The 12,195-nt window shown below is 36.8% G+C and overlaps 1 protein-coding gene across 2 annotated transcripts in view; it reads right to left on the bottom strand.

Annotated features, from left to right (window-relative positions):
* Positions 1 to 12,195, bottom strand: part of AP3B1 (adaptor related protein complex 3 subunit beta 1) — a 179,346-nt gene that overhangs the window by 72,545 nt on the left and 94,606 nt on the right. For both annotated transcript variants that reach the window (XM_064176486.1, XM_064176485.1), the window contains exons 16-19: positions 5,297 to 5,483; positions 4,219 to 4,349; positions 1,945 to 2,053; positions 399 to 555 (exon numbers count right to left, since the gene is read on the bottom strand). In XM_064176486.1, coding sequence (XP_064032556.1) covers positions 399 to 555; positions 1,945 to 2,053; positions 4,219 to 4,349; positions 5,297 to 5,483 — 584 coding nt within the window. The remainder of the gene's footprint in view (positions 1 to 398; positions 556 to 1,944; positions 2,054 to 4,218; positions 4,350 to 5,296; positions 5,484 to 12,195) is intronic.

Here is a 12,195-nt window from a genome sequence, read left to right as displayed (position 1 = left end):
TTTAGAAAAATCAATTGTCTTAGTTACATAATGGCAAAGCGTTGAAGGACTTAATTTTAGCTCTCAGCAAAATTGCTGCAAAAGGTAATTAAGTGTTTCACACAACTGTTTGATCACTTATTCAGCCTCCCAAGGTTACATCAATTTTCAAAAAGCCACCCAAGATTTTAGTGAAGTCAGAAATTAATTCCAAACACAAAAGTAGCCTGATTAATGGAAATGCAAACTCAGTTCATACATTGAATAACACTTGCATACACTGAAAGAGCAGATATCATTCTCTGGCCAGAAAAGCCCCCCCAGAAAAGCCTAACTAAAAGCTTGGCTGACTGCTTGCTGGAAGATTGCTTTAACACCTAGTATGATTAAAAATTAAAATGATACAAATGTATATCTACCTTTCAGCAGCAGCTCTACGTGTTTTCTTTGTAGTACTTTCTTTGTTATCTGATTCACTGTCACTTGATTCTTCTGTGGAAGAGGAACTCCCACTACTCTCATCACTCTTGCCTTCCTCCTTATCTTCCTTCTCACTTTCACTGCTAGACTCACTCTCTGAAATAAAAACAAGTCTTGCAACTATTTTCCACATAACTAGTATCTTAGGATTCTGATTTTTTTTTTTCAATAAAACAAAAGTTTTAGTATTTTAAGATCCAGTCACAAACTTCAGCATTATTAATCCTACATTAAAAGCATGCAAGAGAATTGCCTTCTTCTAGTGCTAGAAAAAAATGTGTTGGTTAAAGACTGTCCTCTTCACCCTATAGTTTTTGGTTTTAGCAAATTACAAATCCCAGTAATAAATCAACTGCATGTGAATCCTTCAAAATACATAACCTCATCTGAAACTGGAGATGACCTCACATTCTCAAATCTCTACATTCACTTTACCTTTAAAATTGTCTTTTCAACCAATTGCTTAATTATTAACCTGGTTGATTCTATAATTCTGTATTTTTGAATACTGGTAGTGGTGGTCACTGGAATCACAAATGAATTATGCATCCCCTAATTAAACATATAGTTATCAAATACTCAAATATCTGAAATGAATGCATTATTTTCTTCCTTTAGAGAACTTTTATTTCTATGATACAATCTGTAAGCAGTTCTGCATATTTCCTTAGTTTAGGAACAAGAGTGAAGAAATTCCAGATTCAGATTTTAAGGTGTATGTCTTCCATTCATCTAGATGCTGACAATGCTTTTAAGTCTCTAATTCTGAACAATTTTTGTGCTAAAGGTCTGGACCTGAAAGAACAATGTTCTTCACTACATCTAAACTATATTAACATCTACTGAAATGACTGCCTTGGATAGCTGCCTATCTTGCATTAAGTGGAGACTGGTCAAAAGAACCTTTGCTCACTGAAATTGATAGGCATCTGTCTGTTGTCTTCTCCATCATCACCTCCATTAAAATAAAAGTCATGTGGAACTTGAAAGCAATACTGTAACAATTTACTGAATAAACCCCATGAAAGACTACAGTTAATCAGTTAGGTGATATATCAACACAGCATTACATGCTATTAAAACAGCAATTCATCAACAATGAATTTAAAACAAGATTCAAGACCTAACAGCTCTCAACAATGAACCACATGGGCACTCGTAATGAAAAAAAGTTAGGTGCCTTTAGTTTCAGTCAGAGTTGCAAATTCACTGCTATTCCTAGACAAAAAAGCAGGATGGAAATAGTGTGCCAGCTTTTTTTCAATAGGAAACAAAACGAAGTTCAGCTCATTCAATGAACACAAATGCTGTATTTGAAAAATTAATAGTTATTGCCCAGCCACAGTGAATGTAAAATTTCTTCCCTGTTTTCCTGATTTTATACCTATCTCTGGCTTTCATTTTTTTTCCCAATTATTTCTATATAGTTATCAGTTCTGAAGATAACATTGCAGCACAGACGGAAGATCCTTTGCAAACACCTGCCTGATGCACTGGTGCTGGCAGACTCATCTTCCTCCTCTTCAGATTCAGAGTAGAACTTCTCAGTTTTCTCTTTTTTCATCTTACCTAGAATTCCAGTCCATTCCTTTGCCTGTAAATAAATTTCAACTTGTTAACTTTTACAGGCACCAATGAAAAAATATACACACAATGCAGCAAAGAAAAATGCTTGCAATACTAATATTAAGTAAAGAAAAAATATTAAACTCTTCTTTACACAATTATGACAACTATAAGTTTTGTATGTACCTTAAAAAGGTGCAATATATCTGTAGGAGTTTAGAAAAATATCTAATAAGGCAGATTAAAAGCATTAGTAACTACAAACAAATTTCTATGCCAAAAGACCTTGAAGTCTGAGAGTTTCATCTCTTGATTCACTTGAGTTTAGCAGATCTAGTTTAGCATATTTACTGAAGGGTAAATATGGCTAGTCACCCCAAGTTTTAAGGGGAAAACAGATTTAGACTCATCAGGTAACTGAACTTTCAACAGCCACAGAAGAATTAGATTGCAGTTCCTTGAAATTCTCCAAATAAAAGTCATTCTCATCACCAAGAGAATACCAGAACACAGCAGTACTTTAGTCAAACTTATTTTCTTTCTATATTGTCTTGTACTATCAGAAAAGCAAAATAAAAATTCAGACCAGGAAAAATACTGGGCAGACAACTATAACAACTGGTGCTTACAGGTCTGCCCCAGTGGTCGCTCTGATCTGGAGTAAGACTAACTTTTGCAAGAGCTCTAACAGTGACCTGCAATGGTGTACAGCTCCGGAGACACATTGGCTTCCTATTAAACATTGAAAGCTGCTAAAGCTTTACAACGCTCCACCCAGCAACTAGTCTTTTAAAAGCCAATATTCTTTTAGACATAAATGAAAATTTAATTGTGCATTGCAGCTTAGCAACTCAGCTTCACTCACATATTTTGCGAGGGTACACGCAGTATTATAGGAATCACAAAGTAATGACAATGAGACTCAAAAAAACCCCAAAAAACCCCAACCCCAAACAAAAAAAAAACAAGGGGAAAGAATTTACATGTTTGTTTTGAGATTTGGATGACAGAACAGAGATGTTATTCATATGCTGCAGGTGGATGTTAGTCTATTTGACTGACTTTCTGCAATACTTCTTGGTTTTATGAACACAGGGACCTGTTACATTCTTCCATGCTAATCCTAGAATTTATAAAACTTAAACTGATTGCTTTGAGAATCTTGCCGTAAAAGCTTTCAGAAGTTTGTACACAAATACCTCTTCTCCTGAAATGTATGTAAGAAGGTAGACAAGTAACATTAAAGCACTAAAGAGAAATGGTTGTTTTACCACGTTGTTCACTGCACTCTACAAGCTGTACTTATTCTTGAGAATTTTCTTTACTCATTCTATGCCTAACATCTTACATGCAAGTTAATTCACGTGCAATTTACTATAGAAGCTGGCTAATGACAAGGACCACGTGCTCTTCTGGATATACCTGTTACAATGACATACCCTTGGGAGGAACATTAGCACATTATATTCTAGTACACTTCTATTTCTGTTACTGTTCAATAGTTTTCACTGACGTTTAGTAGGATGCTGGTACCCAACACCTAAACTGCAACTCAAGTACCAGAACACACCTCTGACTCTGTTTACAGTCCAGCCCCAAAAAGCTATTGGTAGTAGCAGACCAGCCCTGTAACATCAATAAATAACTATGCACCAACAGATGATATTTTCCTAACTTCCCAGATTCACTCCAGATGACCTGAAATTTAAACCCTGCTCTCTTCCTAGCTTCACACTTCAGCACATACGCATATTTTTTTTGCCCTGGCTCTGCTTTCTGTATATATTACCTGTTTTTTTCTGTTTAGACTAGGAATTGTGCATGAACAAAACTACGCCCATCTCCTGCTTTGGTAGTCTGGCTAAACTTGCCATTAATAGCAACCGACATACTGCAGCACAGTGGAATATAAGAGGTATGAAATCAAAGGCAAGACAGAGGAGAAAAAGCCCATTTAATCTACGAGCTAAGCAAAAGTGGCCTAGAGTTGGTTCACTCCCCTCACTGAAAAAAGCAAGCATTGAGCAGATCTCCAAATGTTGTTTCCAAGCTAAAATAAGCCACACAGATGTTCACATGCATCAGCATTTTCCAGTACAATGAACAGATAGGATTTAAATACTTTTATTTTAGGCTAATATTCTACATTAACGAGCACCTTCAGCAAAGTTACTTTTAATGATGCTGACATACCGACTCAGCTACATCGACATTTCGGACGGAGGGGTCAGGTGCCACCTCTGGCCAGTCAGACAGCTCCAAGTAGCCAGTAGCTCGACTATTCAGTGTGTGAGACAAGGTGCCAAGCTGGAAATGATCCCGATCTATTAAAAAAAAGGAGGGAGGGGAGAAATACACGAACACCATGAGCTCTACCACAAAGAGCAATCTTAATCAGGGCTAAAGGTAATTGCCATTATATTACCTCAAATGTCATGGAATAAATATAAACTAGGAAGCTCTTCATAGGTCAAAAAACTGATTTCAGTCCATAGATTACAATAATCTCCCCCATAATGGTCAATAAAAAAGCTAATCAGTCAGTGTGTTTAGAGGTGTTGCTCTGAAATGTAGCTTCTCTAAAAATTACTTTACTGTGAATATTAAGAATGACAGCACAGTTAAACAATCCATATACATGTCTTGGCACAAACACATCCAGAATTTTAATAGTTTTTCTTCAAAGTGGAGCTCATTTTAGAGCTTCAAAACTGGAACGAAGTAAGTATGAAAATTAAAATTTTAAATCACCACAATAACAAAGCATTTTTAATTAAGATAACCTGATAATATTTTAATTTGACAAGACGCAGCGCTTCCTACTTGTTAAAATAGAGAAAGCACAGGTTAAGTTATGATTTTGGAGAAAATCTAATCTACTGAAATGCAATTTATTACAGTTGCATAAAGTATCACATTATGAATCTTTTATTCAAGCCCAGGGGCAAAGAGAAAAGCTTAAACCTATTTTTTCTAAATGGAAGAATAGCTTTTTGTCAAAAGACACACCTTCTAGTATTTGAATAAAATACAAAATCCGCACGAATAGAAATGGGGATCAGTTTGTCAGGGTTTATCATCAGAGAAACGCACCATGTTTGCATCATGTAAACCCTGCTTGCCAAAAAGCAAGTAAGCAGACCGAGTACCCACGCATATTAATCGTTTGTGTTTGCTAAGTGACACAATTCGTGAGTATATGTGGAAACAGAAGAGGCTGCCACATTCCTTCACACAGTGAACGTTTCCCAAATTATTTTAGCAGTTGTACCTTTAAAAGGAGACTCAAGCAATGGGGCAGGCTTCTGTGCCAGAAATATTTTTTTGGCATATTTGCTTAAAGCTCCACTCTTCTCATTCGGAACAATAAGCTGCCTAATAAATCTTGTACGATCTCTGATGTCGTAGCTTTGATCATACTTGCCGAGATTTAATACGTACTGGGTAAGCAATTTTGTCTGTGGAAAAAACAGGACAAGAACAGAATACAGGTTATTTATGATTATTGATAACTCTGGATAAACATATTTAAAGAGGTAATAAAAATGAATGGTTATGTCAAACAAATGTTGTTCCACAGGGAATATGCATTTCTAAAGCTGCAAATGGAATTCTGCAGCCAAAGCACATGTCCTCTTCTGTACTGGGGAGGTGAATGCTGAGTACTGAGAAGCAGCCATGTGCTAGATTATTAAACTGCTGAAGTGGAAAGAAAGGCATCATTAAAAAAATAATCATATATGGCAAACCCGCTGAAGGGTCTACGTGAGGATAATGAATGTGGAAATACAACTAAAAACATGGCACTCAAAACTTAATCGGAAAAATATGCAGGACATCAAAACATCAGAGGGTATTAGGGGGCTGGCAAACTGCTTCTGCTGAGGTGTGTTTTATGAAGAGATACTGTCCCTGGCATAAGCAGTGTCTGCACTCTGACTGCACTCAGTTACTTTATACTGAATTATGACCCATTAAAGCAGACACATGAATCACTGAACTGGATTACTGCAAATTATTTGCAGTGCATTTAGCTGTTACTTTTTCATAAAAGCAAGCTGCTGATGCCCTCTAAAAACCAGGATAAAAGACTTCTTCCATTTTTTTCTTGAAGCTTAAAGCTTCCAGTAATATCGGTCATTTATTTATTTACGTAAGAGAGCAACTTATATTATCACGGCTTTTTACAGAATAATAGCACTTCCTAATTTGATGTCTGAGAGTATTAACATGTATTAAATAATTCTAACACGTCAGTCGTCAGTTAAATTTTTTAAACAAACAAAAATAAAAAATAATTAGGTATAAAAAAAAGTGGGAGAGAGAAAAGAGAGAGACAGAAAAGAGGGACAGACAAAAAGAGAGAGATAGAAGAGAGGGAGAGACAAAAAAAGAGGGAGAGACAAAAAAAGAGGGAGAGACAAAAAAAGAGGGAGAGACAAAAAAGAGGGAGAGACAAAAAAAGAGGGAGAGACAAAAAGAGGGAGAGGAAAAAAGAGGGAGAGGAAAAAAGAGGGAGAGGAAAAAAGAAGGAGAGACAAAAAAAGAGGGAGAGACAAAAAAAGAGGGAGAGACAAAAAAAGAGGGAGAGACAAAAAAAGAGAGAGAGGAAAAAAGGGAGAGGAAAAAAGAGGGAGAGGAAAAAAGAGGGAGAGGAAAAAAGAGGGAGAGGAAAAAAGAGGGAGAGGAAAAAAGAGGGAGAGGAAAAAAGAGGGAGAGGAAAAAAGAGGGAGAGGAAAAAAGAGGGAGAGGAAAAAAGAGGGAGAGGAAAAATGAGGGAGAGGAAAAATGAGGGAGAGGAAAAAGGGGGAAGAAAGAAGGGGAGAAAAAAAAGGGGAGATACTGAGAGGGAAAAAGGGAGGGAAGAAAAGGGAAGGGGAAAAAAGGGGAGAAAAAAAAGGGGAGGCAAAAAAAGGGGGAGAAAAAAAAGGGGAGAAAAAAAAGGGGAGAAAAAAAAAGGGGAGGGAAAAAAAGGGGAGGGAAAAAAAGGGGAGGGAAAAAAAGGGGAGGGAAAAAAGGGGGAGGAAAGAAAAGGGGGAGAAAAAAAAGGGGAGGAAAAAAAAGGGGAGGGGAAAAAAAGGGGGGGGAAAAAAAGGGGAGGCAAAAAAAAGGGGAGAAAAAAAAGGGGAGGACAAAAAAAGGGGAGAAAAAAAAAGGGGAGAAAAAAAGGGGAGGGGAAAAAAAGGGGGAGGAAAAAAAAGGGGGAGGAAAAGTAGGGAGACTTTCTCAATATTTCAAAAATAACAGACTGAACAGACTTGTACATGTTAGACAGAAGCATGGGACTTCGTTTACACACAAGCAACCAAGAAAAAGCAAAGATAATATACCACAACAAGGAAGTAAATTTTTAGTATTTTATATCAGATGAATTAACAACACAGTTTAAAAATGTACTGTCAAGAGGGATTCATTTTAGTAACAATCTTCTACATCTTGTTTATTATGCATTTGTTATAACCACAAGAGTTTCAATCATGTGAGTGGAAAAACACTTTAAAAAAACTCCAAACAGTCAACTTTGTCACTTGCAATTTTCTGCACAAAGTTCAGTTTAATAATTTCCACTGTGAGGCTGCAAGCTGGTTATTTATCTAGGGATGTAAATTTTTTTTTTTTTTAGACCATTAACATCTGCAAGTAAAAGATGAATAAACAACAAAAATATGCTTTAAATTTAATTACATAAAATGCAGTTTATGCAAGCATTTCACAAAACACCCTGTTGTCCCAAATAGTTGAAGAAAATAGTCATATTACATTAGATTAACAATAAAAGCATAATTACAAAATATCTTTCAGCAAAATATTTTTCATTTTTTTCCCTCTGACTCCCAAGGATGGTTCTGTGAAAAGATATTCTTTTATTCAAAAGTACTTTATTAGCTCTGGGAAAGGTAAAATTTTCCCACATGCATTTCACAGCTTATTGGCAGCTATTTCTACATGAAGGTATAACATTTTAAACTATTGCATCAGACAGAACATATGTAATCTTCACTCATGCAGGATTTAAGCTGTTTGGCCTAAATGGAATTAGAAGGGAGGATTTGCAGGTAGTATGAATTAAACTAAATGAGGAATGCTTCCTGCAGCCTTTGTCATCACTTCTTTTCTGTATAACAAAATAGGACTCCTTGCTGCCACAGCAGAAAGCTAAGCAGAACGGATCATAAAACAGAGTGGTCTTTCCTTGTGAACCTAAGGGCACTTTTTTGAGTGAGTGCTGATGGAATTAGATAGAGTTGATTTTGAAAGACTGCATTTTCTTTAATGGGATCATTTCCTCCATGGTATTTTCCCTTTTCTTCCTCCCCTTCCTCCTCCCTAAAACTTATTTCCATATTGTCCAATACAGATCAAGACAAAACAGAATTATATGGAAGAATCTTTCCTATGTCCAGGAAGTCTCCTTGAAAACATCACATATAGTATAAATAGTTTTCACAAATACAGAAAGCAAGAATTGTTCATTTTCTTCTCTTACAGCGAAGGACCCAAACAAGTAGTGAAGCTTTACTACATGGAGGTAAGTAATAGAAACAATTAATTTTAATTGAAAACAAACAAACTCAAACAAAACAAGCAAACCAAAACAAACAAAACCAACTAATGAATACACACAAGTTTTTCCAACAAAAGAATATCTGTGAGAAACTGAAAGCGAAAGATGACAGAATCTGCACACCATGACTGCTTCATAGAACAGTAAGACAAAGTATTCTGATATATGATGTAATACATTATCATATGTCAACATCATCTTTTATCTAGACATGCTCATTACAGAGGCATATAAATTCCTTTATTCCCAACATTGTTACAGTCTATTAGCATTCTTTGTACATTTTGGTTTGGCCATTATAAAAAGTGTATCTTACATTACCAGTCAGCAATGCTACCAGAATTTTATAGCAGCAATAGTTCCATTTAAGAATTTAATACCTACCTAATAGTTGCAGCAATTAACATTTTGGTAGTGTTATAGCAAGTATGAATAGATGAGATTTTGCTGTGGAAGAGAACAGCTATTTGTCCACTCTTTGGTATCATTAGCTTGCAGTATCTTTATTCTTTAGATACATGAGATAAAGCTATTGTACTAAATCACATTTGACACAGCTAGGCACACACTATGACTACTCAGGACTTTTTCTGGTGGGACCTCTACTGTGTTACACAATAGGAACCCATCAAAATTTCTTTATTCTTCCTGCTATATGCAAGAAACAGTTAAGACAATTAGATGACATTTTCTGCCTAACTCTCTCATATGATCTCGATTTATGAGGAATTTTTATGTCCCCAAGTGATGAATAAAGGAAATAAGTTTACCAACCAGAGGACAGTCTATTCTTACTACGTATTTATTCAGATGGGATTGAAACCAAAACTATTTCTTAAATTATAAACAGCCTTTGAAAGTTCACAGAGTGATTAGAAGATTTAAAGGATAATGAAAATTCTTTTAAGAAATCACAAACCTTAAAAAGCATTTTGCTGCACTGATTGTTTGAACAGATGTCTAAGGAAATTGTCAACAAATAAAATAGATTTGCAAAAAGGAAGGAGGAAAACCTAGTCTTACTTCTTCTCAAACTTCATGCTGTTCTCTGACCATAAGGTAACAGATGAATTTTACCCACTTTCCCCTCACCTGAGGAAAGAGTTCTTTTCATTTGTTTGGTCTGTGTTGAGTGTCTCCTGGTTATCCTACCACTGCATTTCAATAAAGTGACATTTTATCATTGATATTTTCACAACTTAAGGATTCATAAAAGTATTATGTAGTGGGATAGGATAGGATATGGGGTGGGGGGTAGGGGAAATGAGGATCACAGAATACATCTGTTTAGAAGAAACCTATTCCTATCACCTATTCCAGCCCCTAACTCAGGATGAGGAAAGAAGCACAGACTGACAACTAAGCAGTCAAATACACAAGATTTGCCTTCAGGTTTGAAAAGTTAGACTGAAAAAATGTCTGAAATAGAAGTAATTCCAGAAAGAAATGTTTTAATACTGAGTGAACAAAAGAGAGTTACTCAGGGGAATAAGGATGTAGATAAACAAAGTGTTGACACCTCCTAAAATCAAAACTATCATAATGTACATTGGAAGGACCTGAAAACTTCAGATGTGTTAAAATTTTATGTATGTATAGCTTGAACATTTGAGAACACAACTTATTTTTCCACAAGCTACAAGAGGAAAAAGCCCTTTGCTGAAATGAAGAATTTAGTAAGCATCTTAAAAGACAGTGTCTTCTGCTTTAGCATCATTCCTATATCTGAATAAAGGGATATGCAACACTTATGACAACTGTTCAAAATATATTAAGACATGAAACTGGAGAAAGAACATCAAAGAAATCACCATTTCTCTGTAGACAATGATTTTTGGCCAAATACAGTATGGAAAGATTAGTGTAAAATGAGAAGAATTATAGGGGAAATTAGTAATTACTATGCAATGGGCCAAAAATATATGGTTAAAATAATCAAACCAACCTTTCCTTAGCTCAGATTCATTAAGATGAGCACTGATAGAAAGAAGTCATGTTTTGTTACTGCCCCATTTTAGATTGTATAAGCAAAGGACTAGCATACATTCTTATATGAATGCATGGCAAGACAGCTCATCTCCCACATGCCCTACAGAATAGCCTCCAGCAGATCAAATCTGCAGCTGGATATAGCTATCAGGGAACAAGACAACACTGCAGTTACAGAGGAACAAGATTCTGGGTTGTCTAAGCTGTTGTAAAACAAAAAAAGTCTGGCAGCAAAGTGTATACGCAATGAATTTCTTCTATTTGATTTTACAATTTTTACAGTAGTAATTTGGATTAAAAGCTGAAAGTAGTTACTCTCTTTATGTTGAGTACTGATGGAAAGACCTAATGAAGCCTTTTGTTGGCATGTCCTCTTAGATATCCTTAAAAAATAACCCAAGCAGCTCCTTGTTTAAATGGACAGTATTCCCTTGAAAATTTTTGTCTTAGACCCAGAAAACAGCCAATGACTGACAAAAATCTCCTATCCTAACAGAGCTGTGTAGGAATAAGGTCAGGAATGTCAAGGTATGGCTAGTCTTGGCAAGGGACACAAAGAATAAAAAGGGCTTCTGCAAGTATGCTAACCAAAGAAAGGGTAAAGAAAGTACTTCCCCTCTGAGAAGCGAAAATGGAGACCTAGTGTCAACAGATATGGGAAGGCTGAGGTACTCAGTAATGTTTCTGCCTGAGTATTCATTGACAGTCTTGCTCTGTCTCCCTCCTGAGCTAAAGGACCATGAACTACAGACAAGTAAAGGAAGATCAATTTCAGGACCACCCAAGGAATCTCACCATAGATAAACCTATGTGACATGATAAAATACATCCCAGAGTTCCGAAGGAATTCACTGATGTAGTTAAAGGGCCACTATCCACAATATTTGAAAAGTCACAGTATCACAGTATCACCAAGGTTGGAAGAGACTTGAGATCATCAAGTCCAACCCTTTACCACAGAGCTCAAGGCTAGACCATGGCACCAAGTGCCACATCCACTCCTGCCTTGAACAGCTCCAGGGACGGTGACTCCACCACATCCCTGGGCAGCCCATTCCAGTGTCCAATGACTCTCTCAGTGAAGAACTTTCTCCTCACCTCCAGCCTAAATCTCCCCTGGTGTAGCTTGAGGCTGTGTCCTCTCGTTCTGGTGCTGGCCACCTGAGAGAAGAGAGCAACCTTCTCCTGGCTACAACCTCCCCTCAGGTAGCTGTAGACAGCAATAAGGTCACCCCTAAGCCTCCTCTTCTCCAGGGTAAACAATCCCAGCTCCCTCAGCCTCTCCTCATAGGGCTTGTGCTCAAGGCCTCTCACCAGCCTCATTGCCCTTCTCTGGACATGCTCAAGCATCTCAATGTCCCTCTAAACTGGGGGGCCCAGAACTGAACACAAGTCCTGGCAGTCAGGTGAAGTCCTTGGAGCTTGGAATGGAAACATTGACCCCATTTTTAAAAAAAGATAGAAAAGAAGACTCTGGAAATTACCAAACTGTCAGCCTCACCTTTGTGCCTGGGAAGATCATAGAACATATTCTCCTAGATGACATACTAATGCACATGTAGGACAGGGATGTAATTTGAGACAGACAGCATGGCTTCACCAAGGACAAGTCCTGC

Source organism: Pogoniulus pusillus, chromosome Z (assembly GCF_015220805.1).
Source record: "Pogoniulus pusillus isolate bPogPus1 chromosome Z, bPogPus1.pri, whole genome shotgun sequence".
Classification (NCBI taxonomy): Eukaryota; Metazoa; Chordata; class Aves; order Piciformes; family Lybiidae; genus Pogoniulus; species Pogoniulus pusillus.
This window is presented reverse-complemented; position numbering and strand designations above follow the sequence as displayed.